The 22,743-nt window shown below is 47.9% G+C and overlaps 1 protein-coding gene across 1 annotated transcript in view; it reads left to right on the forward strand.

Annotated features, from left to right (window-relative positions):
- MOV10L1 (Mov10 like RNA helicase 1) overlaps positions 1-22,743 on the forward strand; it is a 57,943-nt gene that overhangs the window by 25,880 nt on the left and 9,320 nt on the right. The window contains exons 11-15 of the mRNA XM_055396157.2: positions 3,151-3,328; positions 3,599-3,669; positions 5,257-5,348; positions 16,994-17,052; positions 17,484-17,581. Of these exons, the coding sequence (XP_055252132.2) occupies positions 3,151-3,328; positions 3,599-3,669; positions 5,257-5,348; positions 16,994-17,052; positions 17,484-17,581 (498 nt within the window). The remainder of the gene's footprint in view (positions 1-3,150; positions 3,329-3,598; positions 3,670-5,256; positions 5,349-16,993; positions 17,053-17,483; positions 17,582-22,743) is intronic.

Here is a 22,743-nt window from a genome sequence, read left to right on the forward strand (position 1 = left end):
GAGCACTAAGAAGGCCCAGCAGCCGCGCAGAGTGGTGGGGAGGGAGGGGGCTCCCCCAACCCTGACCCTCGGGTGTCCTCTGCCAGGCGGCCCCCCTCACCCTCCCAGTGCTGTGTGCTCAGGCTTGCTCATATCTGCTGGGGGAGGCCTGCTCCAAGCCTGTCTGCTGTGATGGGTGCAGAAGGGCTGGGAGGCTGAGGGCAGGGCAGTGCTGAGTGAGCCCCGGCAGGGCTGGCGCCTATTTGTGTGCAGGGGAGCAAAGATGTCTGCCTTGCTGGCAGGGAGCAGAGGAGCGTGGCCCTGTCTCCAGGAGACATCTTCCCAAGAATCTGGGGGTCTGTTGGCTGAGGAGAGGGTGAGTAGAATGAGGACTGGGCCTGTGCTGATCCGGGGCAAGGGGAGGGGAGAGGCTGCACGGGCCCTGAGTCAGAGGAGAGCTGGAGCCCGTGGATACGTGGCAGCTAGGAGCACGCCCGGCAGTGTGAGGCGGACTGACGGGCAGACGGAGCCTCTGTGTGCTGGGCCCTGTGTCCTCCTGCAATGAGGATGCCGCAAGGGCGCCAGCAGCAGACAGGACCCGAGGCTGGCTGACCCCAGGGAAGGAACAGCACCCACGGTGAGGCCATGGGTGCTTGCAGTGATGCCTTTTGGCCTGAACTGAGGCTGGAGCAGCAAACCAGCCCTAAAGTAGCTGAGTGCAAACCTGGGGCTGAGAAGCGGATCCCAGGGCGGTGCGTGCACGGCGTCTGGGGCTGTCCTGTGGGCCCCTTGTGACCTAGGCTGGGCACCAGGACGGGACCCCCTCGGGAAGGACCCCCTCGGGAGCGCGCTCCCGGGAGAAGGTGGCTCCTTTCAGCAGTGGCAACACCATAGACCCGAGGTAGTGCAGCTATCACTCAGCACTTCTGCGCCCTGTACCCTCCCCCCGCAGTGCGGCCCTGCCTCAGCGTGCCTCCCGTCTGCTGGGGGCCTGCATAGGGCCTGGGAGGGGCCCTCTGGGCCCAGGAGGCGCTGCTTTCCTTCTCACCTTTAATCTTTTGTACGAAGTCTGTATTTTCCCCTACGTCCTTTTAGGGTTTTCACTAGTTTTAAGGCATTTAATTCACAGTGTGCCGTGCTGTAAGTTCTTCACGTTTATTGGCCTGGGTTCTTTGAGCTTATTGGATATCCTGAACTTTCAGTTCTCAGATTTCAAGGTTCTTGGCCGTTCTGTCTTCACGTGTTCCTTCTGCCATGCTCTCCAGGTTCCTGTGATGGGCACGTGCGGCCACATGAGCTAGCCCAAGCTGCGGCTGCTCCCTTCACTTCTCTCCACCTTTCCCGTCTGGGCTGCGTTCTGAGCAGTTGCTCTGCCTGTATCTTCAAGTTCACTGATGTTTCTTCTGCAGCATGTTGCCTCCACAAGTTCAGTGAGGGTCTTTTATATCTTCTGTATCTCTACTTAATGGGCTTTCCTGGGGCTCAGATGGTAAAGAGTCCACCTGCAATGCATGAGGAGAATACAGGAAACTCAAGTTTGATCCCTGGGTGTGGAAGATCCCCTGGAGAAGGGAATGGCAGCCCACTCACTCCACTCCAGTATCCTTGCCTGGAGAATCCCATGGACAGAGAAGCCTAGTGGGCTACAGTCCATGGGGTTGCATAGAGTAGGACACGACTGAGTGACGAACACTTTCACGTTAACTTCTCTACTCAATGTTTCGTCTTTCCTCAACTTTCTTTTCACTTCTGGTTTTTTCCTTCCACTCTTTGAATGTATATGGTTAAATATATAAAATATATAAGTAAGTTAAAGAACGGTTTTATGTTTTTGTGCACCGATGCTATCCCAGGGTTTTTTGTTTGGTTGGTTTCCTGTTGAACCTTTTATTCTGTATTGGAGTTGAGCTGATCTGCAGTGTCGTGATAGTCCCAGGTGAACAGCGAAGGGACTCAGCCACCCATGTACATGGATCCATTCTCCCCCAGACCCCCTCCCGCCCTCGACACTGAGCAGAGTTCCCTGTGCTCTGCAGCAGGTCCTCGTTGGTTATCCACGTACAGCAGTGTGTCCATGTCCCTCCCAAGCTAACTATCCCTTCCCCCGTTCTTCCCCCTGGTGACTGTAAGTTCTTTCTCTAAATCTGTCAGTCTCTTTCCATTTTATAAATAAGTTCATTTGTATCATTTCTTTTTAGATTCTGCATTTAAGGGCCGTTTCTCCTTCTGTGTCTGACTTACTCGCCTGGTCATCTTTATTGTTCTGTGGATAGGTTTTTCTCCTTGTTACAGATTGTGCCTTGTGCTTATTTCCGTGCCTGGTCATCTTTGTTTGGAAGCTAAACAAACATGCTGTGTTCTACTTTGTTGGTATTTCTATTCCTGGAGGTAGCTTTGAACTTTGTTCTGGGATGCACTTAGGTTAGCTGGGAGCGGTTGGGTACTTTTCAGCCTGGATTTAAAGCCTCGTTAGACCAGAGTGGTTTTTACTTAGGGCTGATCCCTTCTGAGTCCCCCACCCAGTGCCCCTGTATCTCAGGCCTTTCTGTTTAGGCTAGAGGGCCCGCAGCACCTCAGCCCTGTGTGAGCTCTGGGCATTGTTCTTTCCAACCCAGTGGCTCTCAGCAGGCGAACTTTCCCCCAAGAGACTTTCGGTTGTCACGATTGAGAGTGCCCACAGCCTCCACTGGGTGGAGGCCAGAGATGCTCCTCACTGCCGTGCTCTGCACAGCTCAGCCCTGCTGCAGAGGCCAGCCACCCTGGTGTCGGCCGTGCGGAGGCTGAGGAGCCCCGCCCTGCTCCCACCCCGCGCGTCTGTCCCGTCTGGCATAGCTTCTCGAGCTCCTGTGCCCACAGGCCCCTGGGAAGCTCCAGACCACTGTGCTGCACCTTCTCCCTGGCATTTGGCCTCCTGGGACCCACAGCCCCACCCCCTCAGCACAGAGATGTGAGGCTGCTGGGCTAACTCTATGCTGAGCCTGGCAGCTCTGTCTGAGTAGGGGCTGGGCGGTTGTGGGGCTCACTCAGATGGCTCCCTGTCTCAAGGCAGCCACCCTACACTTGCCTGGTCATCAGCGTTTGAAGGCTGGTTAGTCAATTCCGTTGGCTTCCTGACATGGATATGTGTGGAGTGTTGCTCTGCTCTCACTAACAGGCTTCCTTATTTTCCAGCTTTTAAACATGTCAAACTACAAGGAGAAGTTTTCAACTTTGCTCTGGCTGGAGGAGATTCATGCAGAAATAGAACTGAAGGAGTATAATATGAGTGGGGTCACCTTGAAAAGAAACGGGGATCTTCTAGTTCTGGAGGTCCCAGGATTGGCTGAAAGTAGGCCTTCTCTGTATGCAGGTGGGTTTGTTAACGTGTGGTGTTTATCTCGGTGAACTGGCCGACATTGAACACAGTCACAGAATAGAATATTTTAACCGGCAGCGCTGTCATCACACGAGTTGCCTTTGCTTTGGGTATCTCTCTCAGCACATTGACGAGATTTTAAGCCATTGACCCCATAATGTTTTTTTGGCTTATTCCACTTCTTCAGAGTGTTTTATCGTACAGTATAGCAGCAAAGTTTATTGAGTTTGTAGTTTTACATGTGGCAATGTGTTTTTTGACTAGGTGATAAACTGATTTTAAAAACCCAAGAGTACAATGGACACGTGATTGAATACATCGGCTACGTGATTGAGGTGAGAGGCCGCTGCTAGTCAGTCCATGTGGGGCCAACCCAGCAGACCTCTCACAGAGGTGACCCACCTGCCTCAGGGATCAGGGAGAGGGTCCCCTGGGTGTTGGCGGCATTTTAGAAAATCAAGGATCAAGTATTTAAATAAGTGTGATGCATAAAGAGAATTTTGTAACTGAAGAAATCCTATCACTTTCAGCCATGAACAGTGTGCTTACCTGTTATCACATGACTATCAGGGTGTCACATAGAAGGCGTGCATCTACTCAGATTTGAGTGTTCTGAACGTGTCCCAGAGGGTAGCCTGGCCATGCCCCTAGGGGCCACTCTGTGGACTAAACCCTCAGCAGAAGCAGGGCCAGAGATGTCGGGGTGAGACCCCGTGGCCCTGCCCCCAGGCTGGTTGGGGAACGGCCAGCACCACAAGCCGGAGAGGCCAGAGCTGAAGCTGCAAGTGCTGGCCTCCGGCTGTGCAGGTGCCCCTGTTGGGCCTCCTGCAGGAGCGCCGCTCCTGAGTGCTGGGTTGCCGGGAGGAGCTGGGGGTGTCTTGAATCTCAGCCCACTGCTTCACTCGGTTCTCCAGAACTCCTTGGCTGACCCCGTGGCCTGGGTACCTTGAAGGCACCAAGGCCCTCGAGAGCCCCCAGATGGTGTGGCAGGTGGCACGGTGCTTCTGGGAGCCTCCTTGGGCTGCGCTGGCACTGGCCTCCCCCCGGCCGCCGCCTCAGAGGGCCTGCCCATCTGGGGAAGCACGCGGAGCACTTCCCCCCCCCGCCCCCCCCCCCACTGTGGCTCTGTGAGCACGCCCTACTGTGTTCCCTTGTGTTATCTTATGCTTGCTTATCTTGATCTTCCCAGGTTTTTTTTGTTTCATAGTTTTTGAAGTTTCTGTAAACAACAGTGTCAGTACATGATGTCCTGGGGGCCTCGATCTGTTGATGACTGTGCAATTCGACCCTCATTGTTTGTGATTTGTTTCCTTGTCTGCTTGGTGGTCTTTGATTACAGATTTATTTTCATTTGTCTTAACCTGTGGGAAAACTGGGGACCTGTGCTTGCATTTGCTTCTGCCAAGAGCAAGGGCATAGTTAGCCTCATGTCACGGCCCCCAGCTCTTGGGAGAGACCCCGCTGCCTGCTGCTCCTGTCCTCTCAGCTCGGAGTTTTCCATCCTGCTCGTCTCGGATTGTTATGTAGGATCTAGCTTTGGCTGGAGGGTCCCTGAATGTCTGGTTCCCTGTCCTGCTGGAAGGGGATTTCGGAATGATGCCCATGAGGCCTTTTTGTGGTGAGCACACCCTGCTGTTAGTGGCCACTCACTCGTCTGCCTTGGAGGCGGCAGCCTGTCTCCAGCAGACGCTGACGAGCCCCGAGGAGACTGTGGCCTGGGGGAGGGGCCCGCAGGGTTGCTAGTGGGGCTGGCGGTGCAGCAGCGTGGAGACGGGAGTCTGTTTGACGTTTTTGCACACGTTTCAGATGCCAGATTTTAGCTCTGGTCTGTGGGATGGATTTTGGTGGTGAGTTGTGACTGTAGGTGGAGGATTGTCTAAAGCAAACATAAAGAGGATGAAGTGAAGTGTTTTTCTTTCTAGATTCATGAAGAAGATGTAACCCTTAAACTCAATCCAGAATTTGAACAAGCGTATAACTCTGAACCTATGGATGTGGAATTCACATACAACAGGTACTGCTTCAGGGGCTCTCCCTGCTGGGGGGTGCTTCTCCCCTGGGCTCGTACCCTTGGTGCCTCGGTGGTGGCGTGGGCGCTGCCGGTGGCGCTCCTGCCCCCCTGTGTGGCCATGGCTTGGTCAGTGCGCATTTGTAACACACCGAGCTGCACACATTTGCACAGCTGTTCCTTCTTGGATCTGAAGTGAGAATCCCCACACTCGGTCACCACCGCCACTGCTCCCTCTCACCCCTCGTCACGTGTCACCAGCCATCTCTTCCCTTCCTCCACCAAGCCCCCCACTGTTAGCTGGGATTTTGTGTTTCTCTTCGCTTTTTAAAAGAATAGTCTGTGATATGGACATGCACGCGCGCACAGACACACACACACAGAGGAAAGTGTGCATGTTAGCTGTCGCTGCTTTGCACTTGAAGCCTGTGGTCTCTGGAGTTGTGTGTGAACTGACATGAGGCTCACACACACACACACACACACACCTGTGGTCTCTGGAGCTGTGTGTGAACTGACATGAGACAGACAGACACACACACACACACACACACACCCCTGTGGTCTCTGGAGCTGTGTGTGAACTGACATGAGACAGACACACACATACACACACACACACACCTGCGGTCTCTGGAGCTGTGTGTGAACTGACATGAGACAGACAGACACACACACACACACACACACGCCTGTGGTCTCTGGAGCTGTGTGTGAACTGACATGAGACAGACACACACATACACACACACACACACCTGCGGTCTCTGGAGCTGTGTGTGAACTGACATGAGACAGACAGACACACACACACACACACACACGCCTGTGGTCTCTGGAGCTGTGTGTGAACTGACATGAGACACACACACACACACACACACACACACCCCCCTGTGGTCTCTGGAGCTGTGTGTGAACTGACATGAGACACACACACACACACACACACACACACCTGTGGTCTCTGGAGCTGTCTGTGAACTGACTTGAGGCTCACGGGCCAGGTCCTCGGCACACTCGATCCCCCGTGTGCTCTGCCCCGTCTGTGTGCCAGCTGTGCTTCTGTGGACGCCCCTCCCTCCTCGTGCACACACACTCCCCCAGGTTTCCTTGGCTGCACACTTAGGATGGGGGTCACAGCTGGGGGGTGGTAATGTTCCAGTGCTACACGTGGTGGGAGCAGCAACCCCCAAGGTCAGGATCTGTAACACTCTCCCAAAAGCTGGTTTTGGGGAACGTCTGAATTGGTGCCAGCCTTGTAGGTGTCTGCTGTTTCCTCTGTGGTCATGAGGAATGTTTCTCTGATGATGTCTAAGGTTACAGATCTCCCTGTTTGTTGGCCATCAAGTTCCTACATCTGTGAAATGCTTGCTCATGTCTTTTATTGATTAATTTGACTCTTATCATTTGTAAGAGTTCTGTTTGCTTTATGTAGACCTTTCTTAGATTCATGCCTTAGAGATAACTTCTGTGAGTTTGTTACTTGATTTTTCACTTTGTAAAGTATCTTTTGAGTAACAGAAGGTGGTAGTTTTTATAGTGAAATGTACCTGGGCTTTTGTACATTAGTGCTCTTTGTGTCTGGTCTTCCCTGGTGGCTCAGTTGTAAAGAATCCGCCTGCAGATGGAGAAGATGCAGTTTCGATCCTTGGTTCGGGAAGATCCCCTGGAGAAAGGAATGGCAACCCCCTCCAGTATTGTTGCCTGGGAGATTTCATGGACAGAGAAGCCTGGCAGGCTACAGTCCATGGGTCACAAAGAGTCAGACAAGACCGTGCGACTGAGCACGCACACATGCTTTTCACATCTGATGTACGAGCTCTCGGTGTTTGGAATGCAGCCAGATGGAAACGTCTTGAGGATGAATGGATGGTGCAGATGTGGAGTCGGCCTCTTGAGGGGTGTTTGCCTGTGAAAGCAGAAAAGACAGGACAAAGAGACCAGTGAGTGAGGAGGCGCCCGAGGCCCAGGGGTCCTCCCTTGTTTGTGTGCTGACAGGGAGCGTGAGTGACTCGTGGGGCGCGGCTCTGCACCCAGGTTGGAGGCCGCGGTCTCTGGGGCAGGGGCACGTCCTCCTCAGTGCTGAGCTGGTACAGCAGGGGCAGTGCTGGTGCGTGGGGGCGTCTGCGGGCTTGTTGCTCTGAAGCAGGAGGCGGGCCACTCACAGAGGAGGGAGAGGTCGTGGATCTGAGTGAGGGGCGGGGTGGGGGCGGAGGCAGCAGAGCTGCAGCTGGTGCGAGAGGAAGCCGACTGAGGGGCACAGACGGGACGGTGGGCGGCAGCGCTGTCAGAGCTGAGCCCAGGAGACAGACGGAGCAGGAAGCGGCTCAGGACCCTGGGTGGCTTCAGCATCGTCCAGGTGGGTCGCGAAGGGGACGGGCCGGCTGCCATGAGTGAGAAAGCCCGGGGGCACTTGTCTGCACAGAGGTTCTGCTCGCCCCAGATAAGATTTTGTTTCCTTTTTTTTGTTGTTCTTTTTTCCCCCTTTTTTATTCTTTTATCTATTTTCTTTGGTTTATTTCTTCCTTTTTTTCTCCCAGATAATTTTTTGATGGTTTACATTAAGTTACTGCCACAAAGAAGAGCAATGTTAAAGAATGTTCAAACTACTGTACAGTTGCACTCATTTCACAAAATCCTTCAAGCTAGGCTTCAACAGTACATGAATCGACAACTTCCAAGATGTACAAACTGGGTTTGAGAGAGGCAAAGGAAACAGAGATCAAATTGCAGGTATTTTGGATCCTGGAGAAAGCAAGGGAGTTGAAGAAAAACATCTGTTTCTTTGACTACACTAAAACCTTTGCCTGTGGATCATAACAAACTGTGGAATATTCCTAAAGAGATGGGAATACCAGACCACCTTACATGTCTCCTGAGAAACCTCTGTTCAGGTCAAAAAGCAACAGCTAGAAACAGACATGGAACAATAGACTAGTTCAAAATTAGGAAAGGAGTACATCAAGGCTGTATATTGTCACCCTGCTTATTTAACTTATATGAAGAGTACATCATGCGAAATGCAGGACTCGATGAATCACAAGCTGGAATCAAGATTGCCAGGAAAAATACCAACAACCTTAGATATGCAGATGATACCACTCTAATGGCAGAGATACTGTTCATGGGGTTCTCAAGGCAAGTATACTGAAGTGGTTTGCCATTCCCTTCTCCAGTGGACCACATACTGTCAGACCTCTCCACCATAACCCGTCCGTCTTGGGTGGCCCCACACGGCATGGCTTAGCTTCATTGAGTTAGACAGGGCTGTGGTCCAAATAGGAAAAGGAGTACGTCAAGGTTGTATATTGTCACCCTGCTTATTTAACTTATATGTAGAGTACATCATGAGGAACGCTGGGCTGGAAGAAGCACAAGCTGGAATCAAGATTGCCGGGAGAAATATCAATAAGCTCAGATATGCAGATGACACCACCCTTATGGCAGAAAGTGAAGAGGAACTCAAAGGCCTCTTGATGAAAGTAAAAGAGGAGAGTGAAAAGGTTGGCTTGAAGCTCAACATTCAGAAAACGAAGATCATGGCATCTGGTCCCATCACTTCATGGGAAATAGATGGGGAAACAGTGGAAACCGTGTCAGACTTTATTTTTTTGGGCTCCAAAATCACTGATGATGCTGATTGCAGCCACGAAATTAAAAGACGCTTAATCCTTGGAAGGAAAGTTATGACCAGCCTAGATAGCATATTAAAAAGCAGAGACATTACTTTGCCAACCAAGGTCCGTCTAGTCAAGGCTATGGTTTTTCCCGTGGTCATGTATGGATGTGAGAGTTGGACTGTGAAGAAAGCTGATCGCCGAAGAATTGATGCTTTTGAACTGTGGAGCTGGAGAAGACTCTTGAGAGTCCCTTGGACTGCAAGGAGATCCAACCAGTCCATTCTGGAGGAGATCAATCCTTGGTGTTCATTGGAAGGACTGATGCTGAAGCTGAAACTCCAATCCTTTGGCCACCTCATGCGACGAGTTGACTCACTGGAAAAGACTGATGCTGGGAGCGATTGGGGGCGGGAGGAGACGGGGATGACAGAAAATGAGGTGGCTGGACGGCATCACCGACTCGATGGACATGAGTTTGAGTGAACTCCGGGAGTTGGTGATGGACAGGGAGGCCTTTCGTGTTGTGGTTCATGGGGTCGCAAAGAGTCCGACACGACTGAGCGACTGAACTGAACTGAACTGAACTGAACTGAATGGCAGAGAATAAAGAGGAACTAAAGAGCCTCTTCATGAGTGTGAAGGAGGAAAGTGAAAAAACTGGCTTGAAACTCAACATTCAAAAAATTAAGATTGTGGCATCCTGTCCCATCACTTCATGGCAAGTTCAGTTCAGTCGCTCAGTCGTGTCCAACTCTTTGCAACCCCATGGAATGCAGCATGCCAGTCCTCCCTGTCCATCACCAACTCCCGGAGTTCACTCAAACTCATGTCCTTCAGGTCAGTGATGCCATCCAACCATCTCATCCTCTCGTCCACTTCTCCTCCCGCCTTCAATCTTTCCCAGCATCAGGATCTTTTCCAGTGAGTTAGTTCTTCACATCAGGTGGCGAAAGTATTGGAGCTTCAGCTTCAGCATCAGTCCTTCCATTGAATATTCAGGACTGATTTCCTTTGGGATTCACTAGTTTGATCTCTTTGCAGTCCGAGAGACTCTCAAGAGTCTTCTCCTACACCACAGTTCAAAAGCATTAATTCTTCGGCACTCAGCTTTCTTTATAGTCCAACTCTCACATCCATACATGACTACTGGAAAAATTATAGCTTTGACTAGACAGACTTATGTCGGCAGAGTAATGTCTCTGCTTTTTAATATGCTGTCTAGATTAGTCATAACTTTTCTTCGAAGGAGCAAGCGTCTTTTTAATTTCATGGCTACAGTCACCATCTGCAGTGATTTTGCAGCCCAAGAAAATAGTCTGTCACTGTTTCCATTGTTTCCCCATCTATTTGCCATGAAGTGATGCCATGATCTTAGTTTTCTGAATGTTGAATTTTAAGCCAACTTATTTACTCTCTTTCACTTTTATCAAGAGGCTCTTCAGTTCCTCTTTGCTTTCTGCCATAAGGGTAGTGTAATCTGTATGTCTGAGGTTATTGATATTTCTCCCAGTGATCTTGATTCCAGCTTGGGCTTCATCCAGCCCAGCGTTTCTCATGATGTACTCTGCTGGTAAGTTAAATAATCAGGGTGACAATATACAGCCTTGATGTACTCCTTTCCCAATTTTGAACCAGTCTGTTGTTCCATGTCCAGTTCTAACTGTTGCTTCTTGACCTGCATACAGATTCCTCAAGAGGCAGGTAAGGTCCAGAAAGAATGAAGAGATGGAGCCAAAGCAAAAACAAAGCCAAGTTTTGGATGTGAATGGTGATGGAAGTAAAGTCTGATGTGCTAAAGAACAATGTTGCATAGGAACCTGGAATGTTAGATCCATCAATCAACGTAAATTGGAAGTGGTCAAACAGGAGATGGCAAGAGTGAACGTCGACATTCTAGGAATCAGTGAACTAAAATGGACTGAAATGGGTGACTTTAATTCAGCTGACCATTATATCTACTACTGTGGGCAGGAATCCCTCAGAAGAAATGGAGCAGCCATCATGGTCAACAACAGAATCCGAAATGCAGTACTCTCAAAAGCGACAGAATGATCTCTGTTCGTTTCCAAGGCAAACCATTCAATATCATGGTGATCCAAGTCTATGCCCCAACCACTAATGCTAAAGAAGCTGAAGTTGAAATGTTCTGTGAAGACCGACAAGACTTTCTAGGACTAACACCCCCCAAAAAATTTTCTTTTTCATCATAGGGGACTGGAATGCAAAAGTAGGAGGTCAAGAGATACCTGGAGTAACAGGCAAGTTTGGTATTGGAGTACAAAATGAAGCAGGGCAAAGGCTAACAAGAGTTTTGCCAAGAGAACGCACTGGTCATAGCAAACACCCTCTTCCAACAACACAAGAGAAGACTCTACACATGGACATCACTAGATGATCAACACTGAAATCAGATTGATTATATTCTTTGCAGCCAAAGATGGAGAAACTCTGTATAATCAGCAAAAACAAAACTGGGAGCTGACTGTGGCTCAGATCATGAACTCCTTATTGCCAAGTTCAGACTTAAATATAAGAAAGTAGGGGAAACCACTAGGACATTCAGGTATGACCTAAATCAAATCCCTTACGATTGTACACTGGAGGTGAGAAATAGATTCAAGGGATTAGATCTGATAGAGTGCCAAAGAACTGTGGACGGAGGTTTGGGACACTGTACAGGAGGCAGTGATCAAGACCACCCCCGAGAAAAAGAAATGCAAAAAGGCAAAGTGGCTGTCTGAGGAGGCCTCACAAATAGCTGTGAAAAGAAGAGAAGCTAAAGGCAAAAGAGAAAAGGAAAGATACAAGCATCTGAATGTAGAGTTCCAAAGAACAGCAAGGAGAGATAAGAAAGCCTTCCTCAGCGATCAATGCAAAGAAATAGAGGAAAACAATAGAATGGAAAAGACTAGAGATCTCTTCAAGAAAATTAAGAGATATCAAGGGAACATTTCATGCAAAGATGGGCTCGATAAAGGACAGAAATGGTATGGACATAACAGAAGCAGAAGATATTGAGAAGAGGTGGCAAGAATACACAGAAGAACTGTACAAAAAAGATCTTCACGACCCAGATAATCACAATGGTGTGATCACGCACCTAGAGCCAGACATCCTGGAATGTGAAGTCAAGTGGGCCTTTGGAAGCATCACTATGAACAAAGCTAGTGGAGGTGATGGAATTCCAGTTGAGCTATTTCAAATCCTGAAAGATGATGCTGTGAGAGTGTTACACTCAATATGCCAGCAAATTTGGAAAACTCAGCAATGGCCACAGGACTGGAAAAGGTCAGTTTTCTTTCCAATCCCCAAAAAAGGCAATGCCAAAGAATGTTCAAACTGCCGCACAATTGCACTCATCTCACATGCTAGCAAAGTAATGCTCAAAATTCTCCAAGTGAGGTTTCAACTGTACATGAACTAAGAACTTCCAGATGTTCAAGCTGGTTTTAGAAAAGGCAGAGGAACCAGAGATCAAATTGCCAACATCTGTTGGATCATAGAAAAAGCAAGAGAGTTCCAGAAAAGCATCTACTTCTGCTTTATTTACTACGCCAAAGCCTTTGACTGTGTGGATCACAACAGACTGTGGAACATTGTTAAAGAGGTGGGGATACCAGACCACCTTTCCTGTCTCCTAAGAAATATGTATGCAGATCAGGAGGCAACAGTTAGAACTGGACATGCAACAACAGACTGGTTCCAAATTGGGAAAGGAGTACATCAAGGCTGTATATTGTCTCCCTGCTTATTTAACTTATATGCAGAGTACATCATGAGAAACGCTGGGCTGGAGGAAGCACAAGCTGGAATCAAGATTGCCGGGAGAAATATCAATAACCTGAGATATGCAGATCACACTACCCGTATGGCAGAAAGTGAAGAACTAAAGAACCTCTTGATGAAAGTGAAAGAGGAGAGTGAAAAAGTTGGCTTAAAACTCAACATTCAGAAAACGATGATCATGGCATCCGGTCCCATCACTTCATGGCAAATAGATGGGGATACAGTGGAAACAGTGACAGATTTTAGGACAGGGAAGCCTGGCGTGCTGCAGTCCATGGGTTTGCAAGGAGTCGGACACAACTTAGTGACTGAACAACAGCAACAAGTTAAGTTACTTCAGATCATTTCACACTTCAGAAAATCTCTATTTCCTGCTTGTTTTGAAAAATGAGAGGATGGATGACATGGCAGTGCAGCAGGTGAGACAGAACCAGGAGGCCAGGCCTCTCAATGCACAGATGGTCCGCCCTTATGCTCCTTTGCAAGTATTTTTCCTCCTTAAAAACGTAGGTTTACTGAGATACAATAATCATGAAATGGTTTCGGCTGTTTAAAGTATACAGTTTCATGCTGTTGACGTTTGCGTGCCTGTTGGATGCATCTTCGCAGTGAAGACCGTGGTGGGTCTGGCTCTGCAGGCGTTTCTTGGTGCCGCGTCCTGCTGGCCTGCGCCCCAGCATCCAGTCTCCAGAGGATCGCTGTCACGTCGCAGAATTCACATTAAGTGGAAACGTGCAGGACCTACTCTTTTTTGCCTGGCATCTTTCACTCAGCAAATTATCTTGAGATTCAGCCTTACTTTTGCATGAATTCGTTCTTTTTTATGAGTAATACTCCCTTATAAGACCACACCCTAGCTCACTGATGCAGGCACCTGTGGTTGGACGCTGGCTTGTTTGCTGATCGTGGCCGTTACAAGTAACGCTGCTGTGCGCGTCCTGCCTGCGTGTCTGTGTGGACGGGCACTGTCCCCCTCTTGGCTAAGCTGCTGTGCGCGTCCTGCCTGCCTGTCTGTGTGGACGGGCGCTGTCCCCTCTCTTGGGTAAGTGCCTGGCAGTGTCTTAGCTGTGTGCAGCAGCTGGTGCACCCTGGGCATCCAGAGACCCTGCCAGGCCCTCCTCAGGGGCTGCGCTGCCTGTGTGCCCGCCAGCGTGTGTGAGGCTCCACTGGCCCCACAAGCTCGCAGCCCCTGGGTTGGTCTTGCTGCTGCTCGTGGCGGCGTGAGCTGCGCGGGGGGCCTGTGGTCTCGGCGGTCCTTGTTCTGACCACCAGCACTTGCTGGCCGTCACTCGGCCTTGGTGAGAGTGCCTGCTCCAGCCTGTGGCTCACAGCCTCCGCCATTCGCTTTACCTTTGTCTGTCTGGGGACTGGTCACTGAGTCCCACTGCGAGCCCGGTATGAGGGGTGCTTTTGCGGGTCTTCTCAGACTCTGGCTTGTGTCTCCATTGTCCTCAGCGGTGCCTTTTGAAAAGCAGGGATTCTCAATTGTGCTGGCGCTCACTGTGCCGGTTTTTCCTTGGTGGATGATGCTTTCAGTGACATGTTAAGAAGTCTGCCAGACTCCAGGTCGTAAGGGTTTTGTCCTATGTTTTCTTCTAGAATAGAAATTTTACAGCTTGAAGTTTTACGTTTATTGCTATGATCTGTTTCGTTTTTACAGATGATGCAAGGTATGGATTGACTAGGGGCAGGGGGTATCCAGTTGTCCCAACACTGTTTGTTGAAAAGTCAGACTGTCCTTTGTCCAGTGAGTGACCTTTTCACCTTTTTGAAAGCCAGTTGGCCTGTGGCTGTGGATCTGCTCCTAAGCCCTCTGTTCTGCTGCACGGATGCGTGTGTCTGTCTCACAGCCGCAGCACAGAGTCTTGCCCGGTACGCTCGTGGTCGGCTGCAGAGTCGAGGGGACAGCCTCCAGTGAGCCCCTCTCCTGCCGAACGATGGCTGTCCTGCGTGTCGGCACTCCGCAGGGATTTCAGACTCAGCCTGTCGGTCTCTATAGAGAGCCTGTTGAGAGTTTGGTCAAGATGAAATGATGGACCCTTTAGGTCCATTAAGGGACAGTAGACGTCTTTTTTTAATTGCAGTAGAGTTGATTTACAGTATTGTGTTAGTCTCCAGTATACAGCAAAGTGATTAAGGTACGTATTTCTTTCAGAGTCCCTTCCCATTCTCGGTTATTGCAATAACCTTTTGGCCTCAATCACTTCCCCATGCCCGCTCCTTTCTGCCTATCAAAGTCTTCCATTTTGAGCAGCTCCTCATGCTCCTCTCTGTCTGCGGTTTGGACTGCCTGATTCTGATTCTAATCAGTTTTTGCTTTAATGAACTCTTAAAATTTTTAACATACCTCAGTTTATCTTTTAACTGTTTTGAATAAATTTCATAGGAGTGAATCTTCACCATCAGTTACTTCACTTTTAAGACTTTATTATTTGTTTTTGGCTGTGCTGGGTCTTTGTTGCTGAGCTCGTGCCTTCTCTGGCTGCGGTGGGTGGGGGGCTGCCCTCTGGCTGTGGTGCTGCAGGCCCCTCACTGCGGTGGCTCCTGCTGTAGGGCACGGGTGTTAGGCTCAGGGCTCCGCAGTGGTGCTGCACAGGCTTGGCTGCCCTGCGGCACATGGGGTCTTCCTGGGCCAGGGATCGAACAGTGCTCCCTGCGTTGCAAGGCAGACTCTTAACCACTGACCCACTAGGGAGGCTGAAAGTTACTGGATTGGTGCAAACATAATTGCAGTTTCAGACTGCGAATTTTAAATCGTTGTAACTAGACTCAAAGACATTTTTATTAGTCAAAATAGGAACCATGACAATCAACACATTTTTGCCAGCGAGAAATAAGTTTGTTTATTCCTGTAGTGCAAAAATCCATTCTTCAGGATTTGGTGAGCTCTTGGAAAGCATTTTCTGCTTCCTGTTGGTTGTGGAAGTGTTTTCCCTGCAAAAAGTTACCAAGATACTTGAAGAAGACGTAGTTGGTTGGCAAGAGGTCTGGTGAAAGTGGCAGATGAAGCAAAACTTTGCAGCCCAATTCATTCAACTTTTGAAGCACTGGTTGTGTGACATATGAGGGTGTTGTCGTGGAGAAGAATTGGGCCCTTTCTGTTGACCAGTAGCAGCTGAAGGCATTGCAGTTTTTGGTGCATCTCATCCATTTGCTGAGCATACTTCTCAGATGTAATGGTTTAGCCAGAATTTGGAAAACTGTAATGGACCAGACAGGCAGCAGATGACCACACAGTGACCATGACCTCTTTTGCCAGTTTGCTTTGGGAATTGCTCTGGAGCGTCCTGGTCCAGGCACTGAGCTGGTCATCGCTGGTTGCCATATAAAAGCCACCTTTTGTCACACATCACAGTCTGACCGGGAAATGTTTGTTGGTGTTGCATAGAGTAAGAAAACAACACTTCAGAGCAATGATTTTGGTTTTCGGTCAGCTCATAAGGCACCCACTTCCAAGTTTTTTCACCTTTCTGATTTGCTTCGAGTGCCGAACGCCCATGGAATGACCGACATGGAGCTCCTTGGCAGCTTCTCGTGTAGCTGTAAGAGGATCGGCTGCGGTGATTGTTCTCAGTTGGTCCTTGTCAACTTCTGATGGCCAGCCACTGTGTTCCCCGTCTTCAAGGCTCTCGTCTCCTTTGTAAAACTTCTTGAACCACGACTGCACTGTACGTTTGTTAGCATTCCTAGACCAAGTGAGCTGGTGATGTTGGGAGTTGTCTCTGCTGCTTAATGACCCATTCTGAACTTGAATAAGAAAGTTGCTCAAATCTGCTTTTTGTCAAACATTGTTTCCATAATCTAAAATAAATATAAGTAATAAGTCAGTAACAAAAAAGACATAAAGCGAGAAATGTTCATTAAAATGATGTATAACATAACTGCATTTATTTAAGAATGTGTTCCAGTATCACATGGCAAAGTTCAACAGTGCAAAACCAAAATTGCTCTTTCACTAGCCTAGTACTTTCCTACTGACACAGCGCTGTTATTGTCTCTCTGACATGCCACAGGCTCTATTTTCCTTTTTTTCTCCTTGTTCACTTTATACATTAAACAGAGATAGTCCTAGAAGGGAAGGCATCCTTGCTACCCTGGCACGTTTGAGGTTTTCCCAGTAAACTCCTGGCATCCTGATGGCAGCCTCATGGCCAGCGGGGCTCCTGTGCTGCCCAGCCAGGGCTCTGAGCGGCCGTCTGCTGAGGTGCCAGGCACTGACCTGTGTTGCTTTCTCCTCCGCAGGACCACCAGCAGACGATGCCACTTTGCACTTGAACAGGTCATCCACTTGGGGGTAAAAGGTACTGCTTTTGGGGGATGGTGGTGTTATATCTTTGTGGGGTATTTTAGAAGCTTCCTGTAGAATTTTGTGTAAATCAGTTTCTTTAGCGGTACATTAGAAATGAATTGAAATTCTGATATCCAGTGTTTTTTCTGTTGGGGAGGTTCCCTGTTTTCTGACACTTTCAAGCATGTGGAAATAGTGTGCTTGAGCTATTAACGGTGCAGTGACTGTGCTCTGCTTCCCCGTCCCAACACGCCTCATTTGTGTGCTACAAATGAACAAGAGAATGGCACGGCTGCGCAGAGCGTGCGCCACTGGCGTCAGCTGCAGCTGAGGAGCAGGCCCACAGCAGGGGCAGAGGGGCACACAGACGCGCGTATCTCCTCTAGTCACCTTTCTTAAGCTTATCAGTAACATCTGCCTTCTCATGTTGTCTTGTTTTAAAAGTGTTGTTTCCAGAAGAAATCATTTTACAGCCTCCCCAGGTGACATGGAATTGGACCCATGCACAAGACACCAAAAATGACGGACAGTCTACCTCCAAGGTACTGCTTTGATATGTGTAAATATATCATAGTTTCCTCTCAGTTTACTGGCGCATCAGAGGAGCATAGTGAGTGTGGCTCACGAATAACCCCACATCTCAATGAAAGTGAAATAAACTATTCACTGTGTAAAGTCTGTGTACCCTTACATGTCGGGTAATGACAGCTGCATTATACCAAGTAGGGAAACGGAAGATAAGGATATATTGTGTGAGCACATAGTTTTATTTTTTTGTTTTCATTTATTTACTTTTTAATTTTTTAATTGAGAGCTAATTGCTTTACAGAATTTTGTGGTTTTCTATCATTCATAAACAAGAATCAGCCATAGGCACACCCATGTCCCCTCCCTCCCAGACCTCCCTCCACACCCCACCCTCCCACCTGAGGCAGGGCCCCTGATTCAGCTCCGAGTCACACAGCGAATCCCCATTGCCTGTCTGTCTCACATACGGTGTTGTGGATTCCCTGTCAGTCTCTCCGTACATCTCCCCTTCTCCCTCAAGTCTTCCTGCCGTGTTCATAGCTCTTTCTCTGCAAGAGAAATTAAGGAATCAACCCCATTCACCATTGCAGCAGACAGAATTAGTATCTAGGAATAAACTTACCTAAGGTGAAAAAAGGCCTGTATACAGAAAACTATAAGACACTGATGAAGGAAATCAGTTCAGTCGCTCAGTCGTGTCCGACTCTTTGCGACCCCATGGACTGCAGCACGCCAGGCCTCCCTGTCCATCACCAACTCCCGGAGTTCACTCAAACTCATGTCCATCGAGTCGGTGATGCCATCCAACCATCTCATCCTCTGTCATCCCCTTCTCCTCCTGCCCTCAATCTTTCGCAGCATCAGGATGTTTTCAAATGAGTCAGTTCTTTGTATCAGGTGGCCAGAATTGGAATTTCAGCTTCAACATCAGTCCTTCCAATGACTATTCAGGACTGATCTCCTTTACGATGGACTGGTTTGATCTCTTCGCAGTCCAAGGGACTCTCCAGAGTCTTCTCCAACACCACAGTTCAAAAGCATCAATTCTTCGGCGCTCAGCTTTCTTTATAGTCCAACTCTCACATCCATACATGACCACTGGAAAAACCATGATGGACCTCTGTTGTCAAAGTAATGTCTCTGCTTTTTAATATGCTGTCTAGGTTGGTCATAACTTTCCTTCCAAGGAGTAAGTGTCTTTTAATTTCATGGCTGCAATCAACCTTCTGCAGTGATTTTAGAGCCCAGGAAAGTAAAGTCTGTCACTGTTTCCACTGCTTTCCCATCTATTTCCCATGAAGTGATGGGATTGCATACCATGATCTTAGTTTTCTGAATGTTGAGCTTCAAACCAACTTTTTCACTCTCCTCTTTCATTTTCATTAAGAGGCTTCCTAGTTCTTCACTTTCTGCCATAAGGGTGGTGTCATCTGCATATCTGAGGTTATTGATATTTCTCCTGGCAATCTTGATTCCAGCTTGTGCTTCCTCCAGCCCAGCGTTTCTCATGATATACTCTGCAGGTAAGTTAAATAAGCAGGGTGACAATATACAGCCTTGACATACTCCTTTCCTAATTTGGAACCAGTCTGTTGTTTCATGTCCAGTTCTAACTGTTGCTTCCTGACCTGCATACAGATTTCTCAGGAGGCAGGTCAGGTGGTCTGGTATTCCCACCTCTTTAAGAATTTTCCACAGTTTGTTGTGATCTGAACAGTCAAAGGCTTTGGCATAGTCAGTAAAGCAGAAATAGATGTTTTTCTGAAACTCTCTTGCAGATGTAGGCAATTTGATCTTTAGTTCCTCTACCTTTTCTAAATCCAGCTTGAGCATCTGAAAGTTCATGGTTCATGTACTGTTGAAGCCCAGATTGGAGAATTTTGAGCATTACTTTACTAGTGTGTGAGATGAGTTGCAATTGTGCGATAGTTTGAGCATTCTTTGGCATTGCTTTTTTTTGGGATTGGAATGAAAACTGACCTTTTCCAGTCCTGTGGCCACTGCTGAGTTTTCCAAATTTGCTGACATATTGAGTGCAGCACTTTTGCAGCAGCATCTTTTAGGATGTGAAATAGCGCAACTGGAATTCTATCACCTCCACTAGCTTTGTTCGTAGTGATGCTTCCTAAGGCCCATTGACATCACATTCCAGGATGTCTGGCTCTAGGTGAGTGATGACACCGTTGTGATTATCTGGGTTGTGAAGATCTTTTTTGTATAGTTCTTCTGTGTATTCTTGCCACCTCTTCTGAATGTCTTCTGCTTCTGTTAGGTCCATACCATTTCTGTCCTTTATCAAGCCCATCTTTGCATGAAATGTTCCCTTGGTATTTCTGATTTTCTTGAAGAGATCTCTAGTCTTTTCCATTCTATTATTTTCCTCTGTTTCTTTGCACTGATCACTGAGGAAGCCTTTCTTCTCTCTCCTTGCTGTTCTTTGGAACTCTGCATTCAGATGCTTATATCTTTCCTTTGCTCCTTTGCTTTCCATTTCTCTTCTTTTCATAGCTATTTGTAAGTCCTCCTCAGACAGCCATTTTGCCTTATTTGCATTTCTTTTTCTTGGGGATGGTCTTGATCACTGCCTCCTGAACAATGTCACAAACCTCCGTCCATAGTTCTTCAGGCACTCTGTGTGTCAGATCTAATCACTTGAATCTATTTGTCACTTCCAGTGTATAATTGTAAAGGATTTGATTTAGGTCATACCTGAATGTCTTAGTGGTTTTCCCTACTTTGTTCAATTTAAGTATGAATTTGGCAATAAGGAGTTCATGATCTGAGCCACAGTCAGCTCCTGGTGTTGTTTATGCTGGCTCTGTAGAGCTATAACCTAACACCATATGTAAAGATAAACTCAAAATGGATTAAAGACCTGAATGTAAGACCAGAAACTATTAAACTCTTTGCGGAGAGGATAGGCAGAACACTTGATGACATAAATCAAAGCAAGATCTATGATCTACCTCCTAGAGTAATGGAAATATAAACAAAAGTAAACAAGTGGGACCTAATTAAACTTAGAAGCTTTTGCACAGCAAAGGAAACCACAAACAAGGTGAAAAGACAACCGTCAGAACTGGAGAAAATAATAGCAAAGGAAACAAGTGATAAATAGTTAATTTCCAAAATATGCAAGCAGGCCATACAGCTCAGTACCAGAAAAGCAAATAACCGAATCAAAAAGTGGGAAAAAGACCTAAACAGACATTTCTCCAGAGAAGACATACAGATGGCTAACAAGCACATGAAAAGATGCTCAACATCACTCTATTAGAGAAATGCAGATCAAAACTACAATAAGATACCACCTCACCCAGTCAGAATGGCCATCATCAAATAGTGTACAAACCATAAATGCTGGAGAGGGTGTGGAGAAAAGGGAAAGCTCTTGCACTGCTGGTGGGAATGTAAAATGATGGAAGATGGTATGGAGACTCCTTAAAAAACTAGGAATAAAGCCACCATATGACCCAGCAATCCCACTCCTAGGCATATATCCTGAGGAAACCAAAACTGAAAAGGACACATGAATCCCAGTGTTCACTCCAGCACCGTCTACAGTAGCTACAACATGGAAGCAACCGAGATGTCCGTCGACAGATGAAGGTACATACACACAGGGAATGTGACTCCGCCCTAAAAAGGAGCAGATAGGAGTCAGTTCTGATGAGGTGGATGAACCTAGAGCCTGTTAAGGAGTGAAGCAGTGAGTCAGGAATAGAAAGGAAAGCGTCATACGACACGTATGTGTGGAATCTGAGGAGGGGCGCTGAAGGGTTTGTTTGCAGGGCAGCCATGGAGAGACGGGCAGAGCACAGACCTGTGGACACGCTGGGGGCGGGGAGGGAGGAGGGGAGATGTATGGAGAGACTGACAGGCAGCGGGGATTGGCTGTGTGGCCCGGAGCCGAATCAGGGGCCCTGTCACAGGCAAAGGGGACATGGGTGTGCCTGTGGCTGGTGCTCGTTCATGTACGACAGAAAAGCACAAAATTTACTTCTTCTCCGATCTGGACCCCTTTTGCTTCCTTTTCTTCTCTAGCTGTTGTAGCTAGGACTTCCAGGAGTACGTTGAACAATTATGGTGAAAGTGGACACCCTTGTCTAGTCCCTGGTCTTAGGGGCAGTGCTTTCGATTTTTCACCATTGAGAGTAATGTTTGCTGTGGGCTTTTCATATGTGGCCTTTACCGTGTTGAGGTAGATTCCTTCTGTGCCCATCCTTTGGAGCGTTTTTATCATAAATGGGTGCTGAATTTGGTCAAAGGCTTTTTCTGCGTCTGTTGAGATGATCATGTGGTTTTTAATCTTTCAGTTTGTTGATATGGTGTGTCACATTGATTGATGTACATATATTGGAAGAATCCTTGCATCCCTGGAATAAACCCGACTTGATCATGCTATATGAGCTTTTTAATGTGTTCTGTTTAAAATTTCTGTTTGCTAGAATTTGTTGAGAATTTTTGCATCTGTGTTCATCAGTGATACTGGCCTGTAGTTTTCTTTTTTTGTGTTGTCTTTACCTGGTTTTAGTATCAGGGTGATGGTGGCCTCATAGAATGAGTTTGGAAGTGTTCCTTCCTGTGCAGTTTTTTGGGAGAGTTTCAAAAAAACAGGCATTGGCTCTTGTCTAAGTGTTTGATGGAGCTGCCCTGTGGAGCCTCTGGCCCTGGGCTTCTGTTTCTGGGAGATTTCTGATCACTGCTTCAGTTTCAGTGCTTGTAACTGGGTTGTTCACAATTTCTGTTTCTTCCTGGTTCAGTCTTGGTAGGTTGATCTTTTCTAAGTACCTGTCCATTTCCTCTCGGAGAAGGCAATGACACCCCACTCCAGTATTCTTGCCTGGAAAATCCCATGGACGGAGGAGCCTGGTGGGCTGCAGTCCATGGGGTCGCTAACAGTTGGACACGACTGAGCGACTTCACTTTCACTTTTCACTTTCAGGCATTGGAGAAGGAAATGGTGACCCACTCCAGTGTTCTTGCCTGGAGAATCCCAGGGACGGCGGAGCCTGGTGGGCTGCCGTCTATGGCTTCGCACGGAGTCGGACACGACTGAAGCGACTTGGCGGCAGCAGCAGTCCATTTCCTCTAAGTTGTCCATTTTACTAGCATATAGTTGCTCATAATATTCTCTTATGATCCTTTGTATTTCTGTTGTCTGTTATAACCTCTC

Source organism: Moschus berezovskii, chromosome 6, assembly GCF_049115385.1.
Source record: "Moschus berezovskii isolate FMDL1 chromosome 6, NW_MosBer_1.0, whole genome shotgun sequence".
Taxonomy (NCBI): Eukaryota; Metazoa; Chordata; class Mammalia; order Artiodactyla; family Moschidae; genus Moschus; species Moschus berezovskii.